The 13,460-nt window shown below is 38.4% G+C and overlaps 1 protein-coding gene across 1 annotated transcript in view; it reads right to left on the reverse strand.

Annotated features, from left to right (window-relative positions):
• The window catches only part of FREM2 (FRAS1 related extracellular matrix protein 2), a gene marked incomplete at its 5' end in the record, with an annotated part of 119,544 nt that overhangs the window by 8,868 nt on the left and 97,216 nt on the right, over positions 1–13,460 (reverse strand). Inside the window, 3 exons of the mRNA XM_010012795.1 lie at positions 85–189; positions 2,501–2,693; positions 12,749–13,080. Of these exons, the coding sequence (XP_010011097.1) occupies positions 85–189; positions 2,501–2,693; positions 12,749–13,080 (630 nt within the window). The remainder of the gene's footprint in view (positions 1–84; positions 190–2,500; positions 2,694–12,748; positions 13,081–13,460) is intronic.

Raw genomic sequence — 13,460 nt, forward strand, 5'->3', positions numbered from 1 at the left:
GCTATTAGTAGCAGAAACAAGAAAAGTGAATAGGGAGGGGTGTCTTTGCTTTTATAGTACTGCTAAAGTGTAGATTAAGCTTACCAGGATGGGACATCACAAACAGACCATGAAATCGGGCTTCGGTCTTGAAGTTGACAACTAAGCGCCCCTCTTCACTAATACGCATGCTGGTTGGGTAGAGGGAACCTGGCAGCAGAAATCAATTCACAAAGTTTATTCCGCTTGCAGATGACAAATAAATCATACTTCTGTGAAACACCAACTCCGCTCTTTGTCATGTCAGTTATCTGGGAGGTGGCCTGATGGTACCTTTTGGGTTGACTCAAGATTCTTCTTGAGCAAGAATTTATCCAGTAGGGCCTAGAGTTTTCAGAATGCTTCAGCTTTCCAAAACACATACTGAACTTCCCTGCAAAGTCATGGTTTTATATGTTATCATATGCCATATCATCATGCCTACCCACACAGCTGCTCTAGTAGGCAAAAGTCCACAGCACAGGCTGTACTTGTGTTCAGGTAATAGCATTGTGAGCTGCCAGTAGGTTCTATAGAAGGAAGAATACTTATGTTCTCACTAGGTATTCAAGCTGACTCCTACCAGTGAAAGCTGCTTCAATGATACTTTTTATCAGTGTTTCCCTATCTACCCTCTCAAGGCATCACCCACCAGCTGTTGCTTGTGGCTTCCATGGCAATCGGCTTGAGGGTGCTTGAATCTGTGAAACTCATTCTGACTTTGCATTGCTGGAAATTTCTGGCATGAATTTGGCCCAAAACATGGGCCTAATATTTCCTAATTTCAGGTTACAAGGTCTTGTTTATATGTCAGAAGAGGTTTATTGTTGTAGCTTGCAGCCAAGTCTTTTTTTTCTCTAGAGTTCTGCAAAGCTTCAGAGTTCAGGTGTTACCTCCAGCATCCCTTTACAGACAGCCAGTGATGTGCCACCATTCTGCTTGCCAGGAGCAAGAAGGAAAGAGGAATGTTCCTCCATGAACGTGTCAGAAACATAACACCCTCACCAATGTGAATGTATATCACCCATACAAAAACACCTCTACCAATTATATCTATTGGTACATCAGAAATACACATACATGTATGAAATATGGCTTTAGAAGACCTTGACTGCTTTACAGTTATAAGTAGAATATATGTAGAACAACTATATCTATCCAGAGGTATGGAAATAAATTGGAGATTTGTTAACCTCTTCCTGCCCAGAAAAACAGATGCTCATTGTACAAGGCTGAAGAGTGAGAAAATACTGCCCAAATCAGTTTGGGATCTGTTGGGGGTCTATCCTCCACTACCTTACTGTGTTTATCATGTGTTTTGTTCTAGCTGTTGTCAAAGGGAGCTGCCAATGTTCAGCATCTCCAAACACCTGGCCATCAGGTCTTTAAACAGAGAATAAAATATTAAGCATTAAAGGCAGGAAAATGGTGGCATAGATGCGCCACATAGCTGAGGATTAAATCTGGTTGTTAGTCAGTGTCTAGTACATCATATGATTTGTGGTATGTGGCTTATTCTTTAGGCATGGCATGACATGTGCTTCATTCTTCATGCACTGTAGAGTCCCCTTGCCACCCTCATTTACTGTTCTCAACATGAGGACAGAAATCACATAGCAATGACTTCTGTAGCCCATATACAGGGTTTGTAGAAACAAAGAATGGTTTTATGTTCACTGGAGTCCTGAAACTGTGTGAGCGTACATACATAATTGTAGCTGGTGCCTCTATTCTACCATAGGCTGAGACAGATATGGAACACTTAAGCTTAATGCTGATGAATACTAAAGAAATTTGCATAAATAGAACAAAGAAGCATATAGGTTTAAACATACATTTTCACAGACATCTGTATGTCTTTATTTTTTAAAAAATAAAATAATCTTTTGCAAAGATAAATTCTGTAATGTTAAGAGTTTGATTTGTGACTAATTATAGTTACAAACACTTATTGATAGTATCTATCACATTTAAAGAATGCTTCACAGTTTACTACTCTAACACATAGGCTATTATACCCATTACATATTCCTATATCTTTTGAATGTTTCACAATTAATGTGTTTAAAATATCAAAAGTTTCCAAAACTGAACATTCATGGCCAGTAAAAAATGATAGCACAGAAAAGTTTCTGATTTTGTTTTCATTAAAGTGCAAGCATCTTGTATGGTAACAGAATATGAATACATAATGAACCTTGAAGTTCTGAGTATAAATAAATGTGTTAGTTTTTTCATGTGTACTTCAAACAAGACAATTATGTTTCTTTGCAATAAAACTGATATCAACTTTACATAGTTTTCTTAAACACCCCAGCAGAGAACTGTGAGTGCTAAGGTATAACAGAGTGTTTGCAACTGATAATAAGTGATATACTATTACTTTTTTAGTATTAGAATTATTGAAAAATCATCTTACTGTGTGCAAATTATACTCTTGGTTACAGAACATGAGTTCAATGCAAAGAAATCCAACACTCACCTTGGAGCTCTGCTTCAGGTGGGCTGCCGATCCCATCCTTCCACAGGATGGCAGTGTCATACACAAAAGTCAGCCGGAGCTCTGACTGGAGGTCGAAGTGCTGCCAGCCTCCTACACCCACCGGGGAGTGGAAAACATAAGAGACGTACAAGGGGACTCTCAGCGTGACATAGGACTGTACTAGGTTGAGAACCTATAAAAATGAAAATTACTTATTTAGGTTAGTGGTCATGAAAGGCAGCATCGCACTGGTAATCCGAGTGCAAGAGAAAATGAAGAGAGAACCTGAAATAAATATTGTGACTGAATAAAATTCTCTCATTTTGCAATTACAGATGAAGTGCAAAACACCACATTTCAGCTGAACTTACATCCCTCCAACTTCCGTTTTGTATTTCAAACTGAATATGTTTTCTAATAAAACATAAACCCCTCAATTTTGACTTATCATTTTTTGCTCACATTTTTTAAGTAGTTATTCAACATGGCTACAAATGAAGACTTTAGAAACTTTTCAAATATCCTTCTGCATTTGCTCTTTCTTTGTGTTTTAACCAACTCTTTTGCTTACATCCTTATGCTGCTGTCCTCTAAGAAGCTCTTCTGGAAGACCCTGAATTTGCTCAGATATCATTGCAAGACAGTCCTTGGACTGTACTTATGCTTTTCTGAAACTCTTTATTCTGTTGTGCATGGATAGTAGCTAACACACTGCATGCAAACACACAGATCATACTATTTGTCACTGCCTGGAAGAACTAAAAATAAAATGCAAGTTGATATAGATTCAAAAATAGATCCTTTATGCATGTATTGTACAAAACAATAGCACTATATTGAATTATTATCAGAGAATTACATATTCTTTATATATATTTTGATGAAAAAAGGCATGAACAGTGTCAGTAAACTGCCACCTCTTAGGACAGCATCCATGATGCACATATCCAAACCTTTCTGAGGAGATTTTACATTTATGTTCTGTTACAAATACTTTTTCATTCACATCTCTCTGATTAGAAATGTGCAATCCAGATCCTTTTAGAACATTCTGGATTTCTTTAGAAAGAGATGGAAGGAAAGGCATTAAGATCATCTCCCGGTGGGAGACTTTTCAAAGGCATAAATGGTGTTGAACTCTCATTTGCTTCCAATAGAAATTCCATATGTAAATTTGTGCATCTGAACCTTACAAGCTTGCAAAGAGTGTTTTGGACTATTAAAAAAATCCCCCAACATTCAAAGAACTTTACAAGCTGTGTAAAAATCAAACTGTTTTTGGGTACACCCAGTGGCATGTACGGGGTCAGAAATGTCCATTACCTTACAGCTGCATTACATTTCCAAATGTCAGGCAAAAATTGTAGTAATACTATGAAACCACAAAGATACTGCCTGCCTTGACTAAATACTCTGAACTAATTAAGAAGTTCATTATGGCAAATGTTTGTAGTTGCCACAATGCATTAACACTTCTTGATCTACAGTCTCTGCTACCAAAACCCTTTACACTTACATTGTTTGCATCATTCCATCAAATGTGCTGTCATTTAGACAGAAGAGTATCTGGAAACACACAGTATCATGCAGTGAGGCAGCCTGGTAGATAAGATGAGATGCTACAGTTTTAGATTATTTTATATTAATGCTTCTTTGTTGGTTTTACATAAACACAATCAAGAAATTCTATGTTGAACAAAGAAAGGGGTTTCTTCTCCATATGTATTGGATGAGAAACTGAAGTTAGACAAAAAAATTATCCTTTAGTCCTATTTAAGTTGCAAGTTTATCTTTGGGATGCTTGCATGATATCTGATGAATCATTTCGGACATGGATTTGCTAAACTGTTTTCCAAGTAACAACATAGAATTCCCACTTCTATTAAAAAAATATAGCTATGGTGGAACTCTACAGTGCATCACGGTTTGCCTTTGATTCAGGAATAACCTTGAACATTTGTCATTTCTTGGAACAGTATCAAGAACTGAATACACTTGGTAGTGTAACAAATGTGTTCCTATTGAAAAGTCATCCCAGACAATCTGTGTTGGCTCTTCAATTTGTGTTTTTCTTCTATATCTGTGTGTTGTCAGTAAGAAGTAGACATTGAAGTTAAATATCTGAAATTCAGTTTGCTTATAAAGAAGAAACAGAAGTACATGAAAGATTTGATATATGTCCATTATCCCTTTGAAAAGAAGCATACGTAATGTTTCATGATAATGTAAAGGAGGACTGGAATTTAACACAGGGAGAATTTAATGACCTTGAGGACCAGGACTGAAGTGAGATGAAATTTTATAGCATAAAGTATAAGGTAATGGAAATTAGTGTCAGGGATTTCTAATAGAAATGAAAGACATCAGTTAGAAGCTATAGAGGGGAAGAAATTTTGGTATGCAAAGTTGATCACATCACAACCATGACCTTCCTGCCCTCTCCATGTGATATGATCCTAAGATAAACTGAGGAATGGGGTGGAAATTAGAAGCATGCATGCTATTATACAGAGCACTAGTGAGAGCTTATCTGGAACAGCTTTGATCATCCATGCTTGAAAAAGCCTGATTTGCATTGTAGACTGTAGAAAAAGAAATCAACGTAATCACAGGAATGGCAAAACTATCTGAGGAGGGGAGTCTAAAATAGCTGGTTTTTTTAACCCAGTACAACAAAGGCTGAGAGGGAATAAGAATACTGTGTATATACACCAGGCAAAACAGAGAGAAGGGCCACTGACGATGAAAGATGGTGCTGATATGGGAACAAATAAGCATAAGATGGCCATGACAAAACCAGCCTAGAAATCAGGAGAATTTCTAGCCCTCAGTGTGGTGGCATTCAAGAATAGCGAGACCATGAAATCCTGTTAGTTTACTAGTGCTGGAACCACATTATACAGAGTGTTAAGGAGAGAGTGATCCACAAAACCCCTACCAGCTCAGTATCTTCTGCCATCTCAAGTAAAAAAATCCAGTCTTTCAAAGCTCTCCTTGATTTTCAAATACGAGGTATAATCACCTCTTCACATACACTGTACATAAAGCAATCCATTAATGATGTCTGTAAGACACATTTTAGGGTTTTCTTGCCTCTGTTCAATAAAAGTGTTAGTGAGCTCAACTCATTTTTACTGGTAGAAATGTAGCAGTAGGATCTTTTCTGGGGCAGTTCTGCCTGAAACACTGCTCCTTTGTCATACATTACTCTGTGGGTAAATCTGAAAACATGATGCCAAAAAATTGTCTCCATTTCTAGAACCTTAGAGTTTAGAAGGTTCTTCTCTTTTGGCAAAACCCATGAGAGATGTGTGGGCAACAGGGCTGCTTGCCCCAGCCTGGGAATTTATTTGTGTACTTACAAAAGTCTACGTGCTTTCATCAGTATAGCTGCCCTTATGTGAGATTCATGGCATGTAAGGAGAGAAAGGAGTTCTTGCTAAACCCGCTCATTGAGTTTCTATGCTCACAAACCATTCTTTAGGCACTCATGGATTTGCAGGTGTGGAAGAAAACCTACAATACTGATAGCCAGAGAATCACTGAATAAATAGTTCTCTTTCTCCCAACAGTAAATTAAAACATACAAACCCCTCTCATTTCTTGCTGGAAAGGAAAATGCCATGAGGGGAAAACTACACTTCAGGCAGCAGAAAAGAAAAATCACAGGACACACTGTATGCTATATGAAATACAAAGGATCTTTTTGACACAATAAAAATAAAATAAAGAAGAAATTAACTGCAGAGGAAAACTGAGTCAGTAAGTGAGCAGACTCTCCAACAAATGAATTAATGGAATGTGTTACACAGATGGAGGAGTCTTACTTCTCTAGCCCTCTTAATAATGCCATTTAGGCAAACATGAGAAAACATTCTTTCCATTGAGTTATCTTTATTTTACAGCACTGCCTGCAAAGCCTATTGAAAGTAGCCAGCTGTTCATATTTTATCTCAATGTGACATGATGAAACCAAAATGGTAACTTAGAACTGTGTAAGTGTAGGATCAGTTTAACTGCTGTGGAGAGACAGAACAGGTGCACTGTGTATTTATGCATCCTATGCACAGGAGATGTTAGCAGTTGTACTAACAAAATTATATTCACTAACTTAATTTTAAACAATAACAAGTGAGTGTGACTTTTAGCCTTGTGACACCAGGAGAGAAATACACACTACAGCTACACCTCATCTAAGCTGGGGAAATTGTGTCTAATACTCTGTAACAATGACAGTTCTGGAGAACCTGGAATTCTATCTCAGAAGATAGAAGACAAAAATTGTTCCAATCGGGGAATAGACTCTTATAGTTAATGTATGAAAAAATGTAGACCACAAATCACTCAAAGTGCATGTCGGAATTCATGTGTGTGAGGAAAGAACATAATTTATACTGGACATTGACATAAGAAGTAGATTTTCATATAATTGTGAGATAAATTATCACAGAGCATAAGGTCTATTTTTCAACATTGACAATTCCCATTTAAGACTTAGGAAATACTAATGGGAGTTTCTATAGGTGTTCTTTTGTTTCCCTTTCTGATGAAAACTGTCAAACTTCATTAAGTAACACTCCCCCACCTCCCCCCTGCCAAATTAGTTTGAGAATCTGTCATGTAACAAGTGAGAATATTTACAGCAAAAAAAAAGTATTTCCAGCTAAGGTTTTGGGGGCTGGACTCTGTTCTACATTTCTACTGTGGTTTATTTATCTGGCTCACATTTCCAAAAGGCAGAGTTTGGCAGTTCTGTGCATGTGCACACTGTTAGTACTGATAAAATCAGAATTACAAATTAGAAATAACATAAGTTCATGTTTTATATTATATATTCCAATGAACTAAACTTTTCATGAAAATTGTATATTTGTCCTCCAAATTACCCTGAGCCTCATTTTCTGTTGTATTTACTTGTTCCGTCTGTGAATCTGAGTCACACAAGATTAACAATGTTATCAATTGACTGTTTACACAATACCAATATGGTAAAGCTAAGATCTGGCCCCAAGAAGGCATGCAGCCAGGTAGGCCACAGGTGAAATGCAAAGCAGGTTTGTTTAAAGAAGTTTGAATGGAGAGGAGAATGCAATACAGCCTTGAAATGCCAGCTCCTTGAAAAAATTAACATCTGACTTCGTTACACAGCTGGTGCATTAACTTTACAGTAGTTTTTTCTTCACAGTGCTCACTAAACGCATGTGTTTGCAGCTGGAGAAGAAAGGTTTGGCTGTTAGTGAGCTTCCATGTCAAGGGAATACAAGTTGCGGGGTTTTCTTAAACTTGACTGTGGCAGCTGAACTGAACATAAAAATAAGAAAATAGACATTTCCGCCTATTTACATTTTATAGATCTAGTGAGATTTTCAGAAGACCTGACTTTTCCCCTTAAAGTATGATTCTGGTAAAACTAGAACTAGTAAAGCTGGAAGGATACTGTTTCTGGTAATAAAAACTCTGTGAGCTGCCTCGTATAAGCTGTGGCAATACGTTAGTGATTTTAAAATTTCCTTTCCAATGGGATTTTCAAACACCCAGTGCCATAACATGTATAGCATAAATGTGAACTGAACATATTGGAAGAAAGATGTTTTCAGTTGTGGCCAGGAATAACCATTTTCATTAGAGAACAAAACAAACTGCTCAGCTGTAATGGTAATTTTCTTGCTTCCCTATGCCAAGTCTGGCAATAGACTGCAACTAGGGAAAGCAACATTCACATATTAATACTTGGCCAGAACCACACAGAAGCCTTCAGGTGCCAAACTGTGTGGCTAAAGCAGTTAAAACAGTAGGAAATGAGATCAAATGATACTTAACACTCTATCACGTAAGTCTAGGCCAACACTTCAATATATATTTTAATAAAGGATGGTCGCTTGCTTGGTTTTCACTATTCCCATTTTTAACTGTGTTTCATGAATATCTGGCATTGTTCTAGCACACGTGTCTTGAGAATGTGAGATGTCTGTAGTACTTGACATGTTCCCATGAAGTAAAGTCTAACCTTTACTAATTACCAGAAAATACAAGAAGACAGCCCTCAGTTAGGTGAGTTCCATGTTTTTTAAGACATACACATTTCTAAAGACAGACATTGAAACTTAGCCTTACTGCAGGTTGGCCAAAAGAAAACTGTTGCTGTTAATTATAAAATCTGACCTTAACTTTAACCAGAACAGAACTATAATCCAAATGAACTAGCTCAATTTAAAAAGGAGTAGGTCTTTATTTTTCAACATACATTCTTTAAGCAGCACATTCAAATCCATAGTTAGATACCCAAGTGCCTGATTTTTCAGATGTGGTAAATAAGGGCAGACCCCAGGAACAAAGTGTCAAGCTGTATACTGAAAAGAGTGCTGCATCTAACTCACACAGTGTTTGCTCATGCACAGAGTAATTGAGAAAGAGAATAGGTCACGAGCAAAAGGCCTCAAAGGAAAAAAAAAGAAAACTAAGACCTTCTCTGTATGTATTATGACAGTTCATGAGTTCATGGGAACTGGCTAAGGCAGCTGCAGCTTGCAGCAAAGTACAAGCACTGCTACACCAGCTGCAGGTCTCCCACCTCACTTCATGCTGACTGAAGCTCATCTTCTTCCTCTAGCAGAGGAGGAGCTCCCATAAAATGAAGATCCACATCACACAATATATTGCCAGTTTCTTTTGTGAAATATCTCTGTCTGAATCAACAATGCTATCTTTGTTTGACCATGCAGGTACTTGAGATCTAGAATCAAGAAACAGAATTTTGAGCTTAAGGATCTACTGAAAATATCTGGTAAATTAAAGCTATTAAATTTGCAATGGTAGCAGGATGTCATAAAAGTGGGTTTTTTTAATCTATCTGTTCTGTCTGTATAATAGAACTTAAGCTTCCTTTGTATGCTAAAAAACCATGGTGAAAACCATAGCTGCCAGCTTTACTCTCACAGAGAAGGATTATTAATTGTTCACTGAAGGAGAAAAAACCAACAATGGTGACAACCACAGAGATAGGGCACTGACTGCCTCCCCTCTCAGTTGGAGGGGGTCATGTGAAGATAAAGACCAAACCTGGAGAAGAATTAAATGGAGGTGGTGAAACAGGGAGGGCAGTGAAGCGCATACTGGCTGCACGGCAATGCTTTGCTGCTAGAAGTAATTCAGCTTGATATTTCACTTAACACACTGTAACCTTTTAGCCATAACCTACAAGGCACTAAAGGATGACTTCAGCTGCAGTTTAATGGCTCTCGCAGTTTAATGGCTCTCACAGTTCATGTCCATCCCTTTCTGCTTTCAAATGAGTGCTCTTACCTAAAGCACATCACACTTCTGGAGCTTAAAGCAAGTACAACTATCTTTCTTGGCCACATTATCATTTTACATGTCTTTCACAACAGAATATACAGGTTCTTTTTATTTACTAAAATACTGTAATAGTGTTTATTTTCTCCTCTGTTTATATGCATATAGACATATGTAGGTTTTATTTAGACACGCATTTGTCTAAACCAGCTATTCAATCTTTTCTGTAAAGGACACAAAAGTATATAAAATGGAAAGGGTTCGTATCAAGTCTTCCTTCCTATTCACTGTGGCAGAAGTGGCTTGCATAGGTCACAGAATTGGAGTTACAGCTGCTTGGCGGCTGTGTGTGCTTATGTGCTTATGATTGTGTGTGTGGGAAATAACATGCGGTTGCATGTTGCATGGGCATAAAGTGATAGTCAAAGGAATGATGAGTTGAAGAAATTAAATAATTCCAAGAACAGTGAAGACTGCTGTCATTTTTATCTTGTGGGAATGTGTAAGGTTTACATCCCACACATGCATGCCTTCCCCTTCCACTGGTACACAGTTCCAGTGGAATGTACCTGTAGGAGGATCTGCTTGTAGCAGAGAGGCAACCCCAAGCAGACGCACCAACAGAGGGATTCCAACATCAAGACAGAGACCTTGAACTGGTCTCTGTAACAGACAAGGAGCCAGAACTGATGACAGACCACTGAGATGACAGATTACCACAGACTCTGTATGTAAGAAGGACAGAAGCTCCCTTTTGTTCTCATCTTATACTTTACAGAATATATAATCTCTAGTTAAAAGGGGCAGAATGTTAGGAAGTTAACCAAGGGCTAAAGAGATCCTGGTGCAATTTCTTGTCCAGCAAATTAACTGTATGATCACCTGCAAACACTCACACAGGAAGGAGGACTTCAGGCATGTAAGTATGAAAGAAAAAAATTCAAAAAAAAGAGAGAAAAATCAACTTATCTGATTAACTATCTATATGTCCATTGACACCTACACTTTTCGTAGTAAAATAGCTTTGCTGTTGCACATGCCCATAGGTTTCTTTCAACAATGACACACTTTTCTCATCTGTTAAGGCCTCATGCCATTTGGGACTGACAAAATAAGAATGCGTGCATATAAGTCTACTGAGGTCTGGTAAGAAGAAAGGTCCTTGGCAAAAACGAACATCTGTTAGAAAGTTGAGAAATTACGGCCATTTCACACAGTGGCCTCATACATTCCACACTGGCTTAAAAGGGAGCCAGGAAAGTGAGTTAGCTTTACCACACAGCTATGATGCTGTGGATAGAGATTCAGAGCAGCTCTGTGGAGAAGGACTTGGGGGTATTGGTTGATGAGAAACTTAACATTAGCTGGCTTCAGTGTGTGCTCACAGCTGAGAAATCCAACTGTATCCCAGGCTGCATCACAAGAAGCGTGACCAGCAGGTCAAAGGAGGTGATCCTGCCCCTCTACTCTGCTCTCGTGTGACCTCACTTGTAGTATTGTGTCCAGTTCTGGTGTCCTCAACATAAAAAGGACATGGAGCTGTTGGAGCAAGTCCAGAGGAGGGCCACGAGGATGATAACGGGGCTGGAGCACCTCCCGTATGAAGACAGGCTGAGAAAGTTGGGGTTGTTCAGCCTGGAGAAGAGAAGGCTGCATGGAGACCTCATAGCAGCCTTCCAATATCTGAAGGGGGCCTACAAGGCTGCTGGGGAGGGACTCTTCATTAGGGACTCTAGTGGTAGGACAAGGGGTAATGGCTTTAAACTTAAACAGGGGAAGTTTAGATTAGATATAAGGAAGAAGTTCTTCACAGTGAGGGTGGTGAGGCACTGGAATAGGTTGCCCAAGGAAGTTGTGAATGTTCCATCCCTGGCAGTGTTCAAGGCCAGGTTGGATGGAGTCTTGGGTGACATGGTTTAGCATGTGGTGTCCCTGCCCATGGCAGGGGCATTGGAACTAGATGATCTTAAGGTCCTTTCCAGTCCTAGCCATTTTCGATTCTGTGATAGACTTCTCCGAAATGAGGTACTGCATTTCCAGTCTTTCTTCCAGCCTGTATGATTATTCCCCAAAAAGATTTTTCTGTGTCATAAATGATTGATCTTCATAGATGCTGCTTTTGTACTTTAGAGCCTGAGTGGGATGAGGCAGGCTTATGTAGTAATTATACAAGGGATTAGCATCACTGTCACTGCACCAGAAGAAATCCTGCACCCTTTTTGCTTCCACTTTACTATGGATTTCTAGAAATAATTCTCCAAAGGACATCTGAAGATCTCCTCAATCTCTTTGTTTTAACTCCCCAACCACTTTCACAGGTCTGTTCTTCAGCCATTCTGTATTGGCAGCTTCTTTTTGCTTCCTGACCAAGGCATTTTTTGCTGGGTAATGCAAGACTACTGTGCTGTCTGCACTGGCAGGTCTTGTGAGCAAGAGATGAGCAGCAGCAAGCACTTGGTAGGACACTGCAGTCCATTGTTATCAACAAGAAGGGTCTTCACAATTTTTTTTAAACTCTTTTTAGAGATACACCATGACTAATACTAATTTAATGTGTGTATATATATATCTCCATCCAGCTAGTATAAATATGCTAAAAGAAAACCTTTAGGCTTTCATTCTAAGACTAAGGTAGCTCACTATACAGTAAAAGTAGGATTGGTTTGTCCTAAAATACTTCAAAATTGTATTGGGAGAAAATCACAGCAAATTTAATTCAAATTAAATCATTCTCTTAACTTCAATCGGACAAGGATTTCCCATACAGCCTATTAACATTTAATGAATATTAATAGCTCTGAAAAATAAGCTGACCTTGGGGGAGGACTAAGAAAAAAAAAGCAACCACTTTTTAACTAAATTAATTCTAAACCCACTTATTTCTGTAGGCATAGATGCATTAAGGAAATCTTTCACTTTAAGAACACAGTACAAAATCAAGTTACAGCTTCATACCTGTCCATCTGTCCCAATGGTGCCTCCACAATCTGTGAGGAGCTCGGACATGTCATAATAGCTAACAAACTCCCATAAACAGGCTTCCAGATTCAGATTGCGGTAGAAGCGCAAGGTATTGAATCCTCTAATTATTGGGCTGTATTGATAGGGAATGGTCTCTCCAATCACATCTGGATTTTTGGTAGCATCAGTTAAGAAACCATGGTGGGTCTTCACTTCCGTGTAATCCAACAGGTTGGAGCATTTATGGTTTCCAACTCTAGTTCCATCAGGGCTAAGTGTCAGCTCAAAGTTGGAGAGCTCTCTCGTAGAAATAACAGGCAGCATGCCTAAAAAACATTCATTTATAGCACTGTAACTAAATTTCAGTGTTCAGAGCTGCTTAATTTAGCCAAAGTTTGCCAAACACTAAGCAAGTTATGCAATGCTTCTGTATTGTGCACATACAGCAATTAATGGACTTTAGAATTCAAAGAAAGTTGATATGCTAAGTGTGCATGAGACTTATCCACAATAGTTGTGTCTTTGTAACATGAATGCCAAATATAATATTTCTAAACCTCCAACATAATTTTCAGTCAGGATTTTGTGTGATATTTTTCAGAAGCACATAGTAATTAAATGGCTTTATATTTTTCAATAATAAAATCTTCTGTGGTATATCTGTATGTGGTTCAAGGGAGTTTTATAAAGTGTAGGTTTAACCAAA

The sequence above is a fragment of the Nestor notabilis genome, unplaced genomic scaffold, assembly GCF_000696875.1.
Source record: "Nestor notabilis isolate BGI_N333 unplaced genomic scaffold, ASM69687v1 scaffold284, whole genome shotgun sequence".
Taxonomy (NCBI): Eukaryota; Metazoa; Chordata; class Aves; order Psittaciformes; family Psittacidae; genus Nestor; species Nestor notabilis.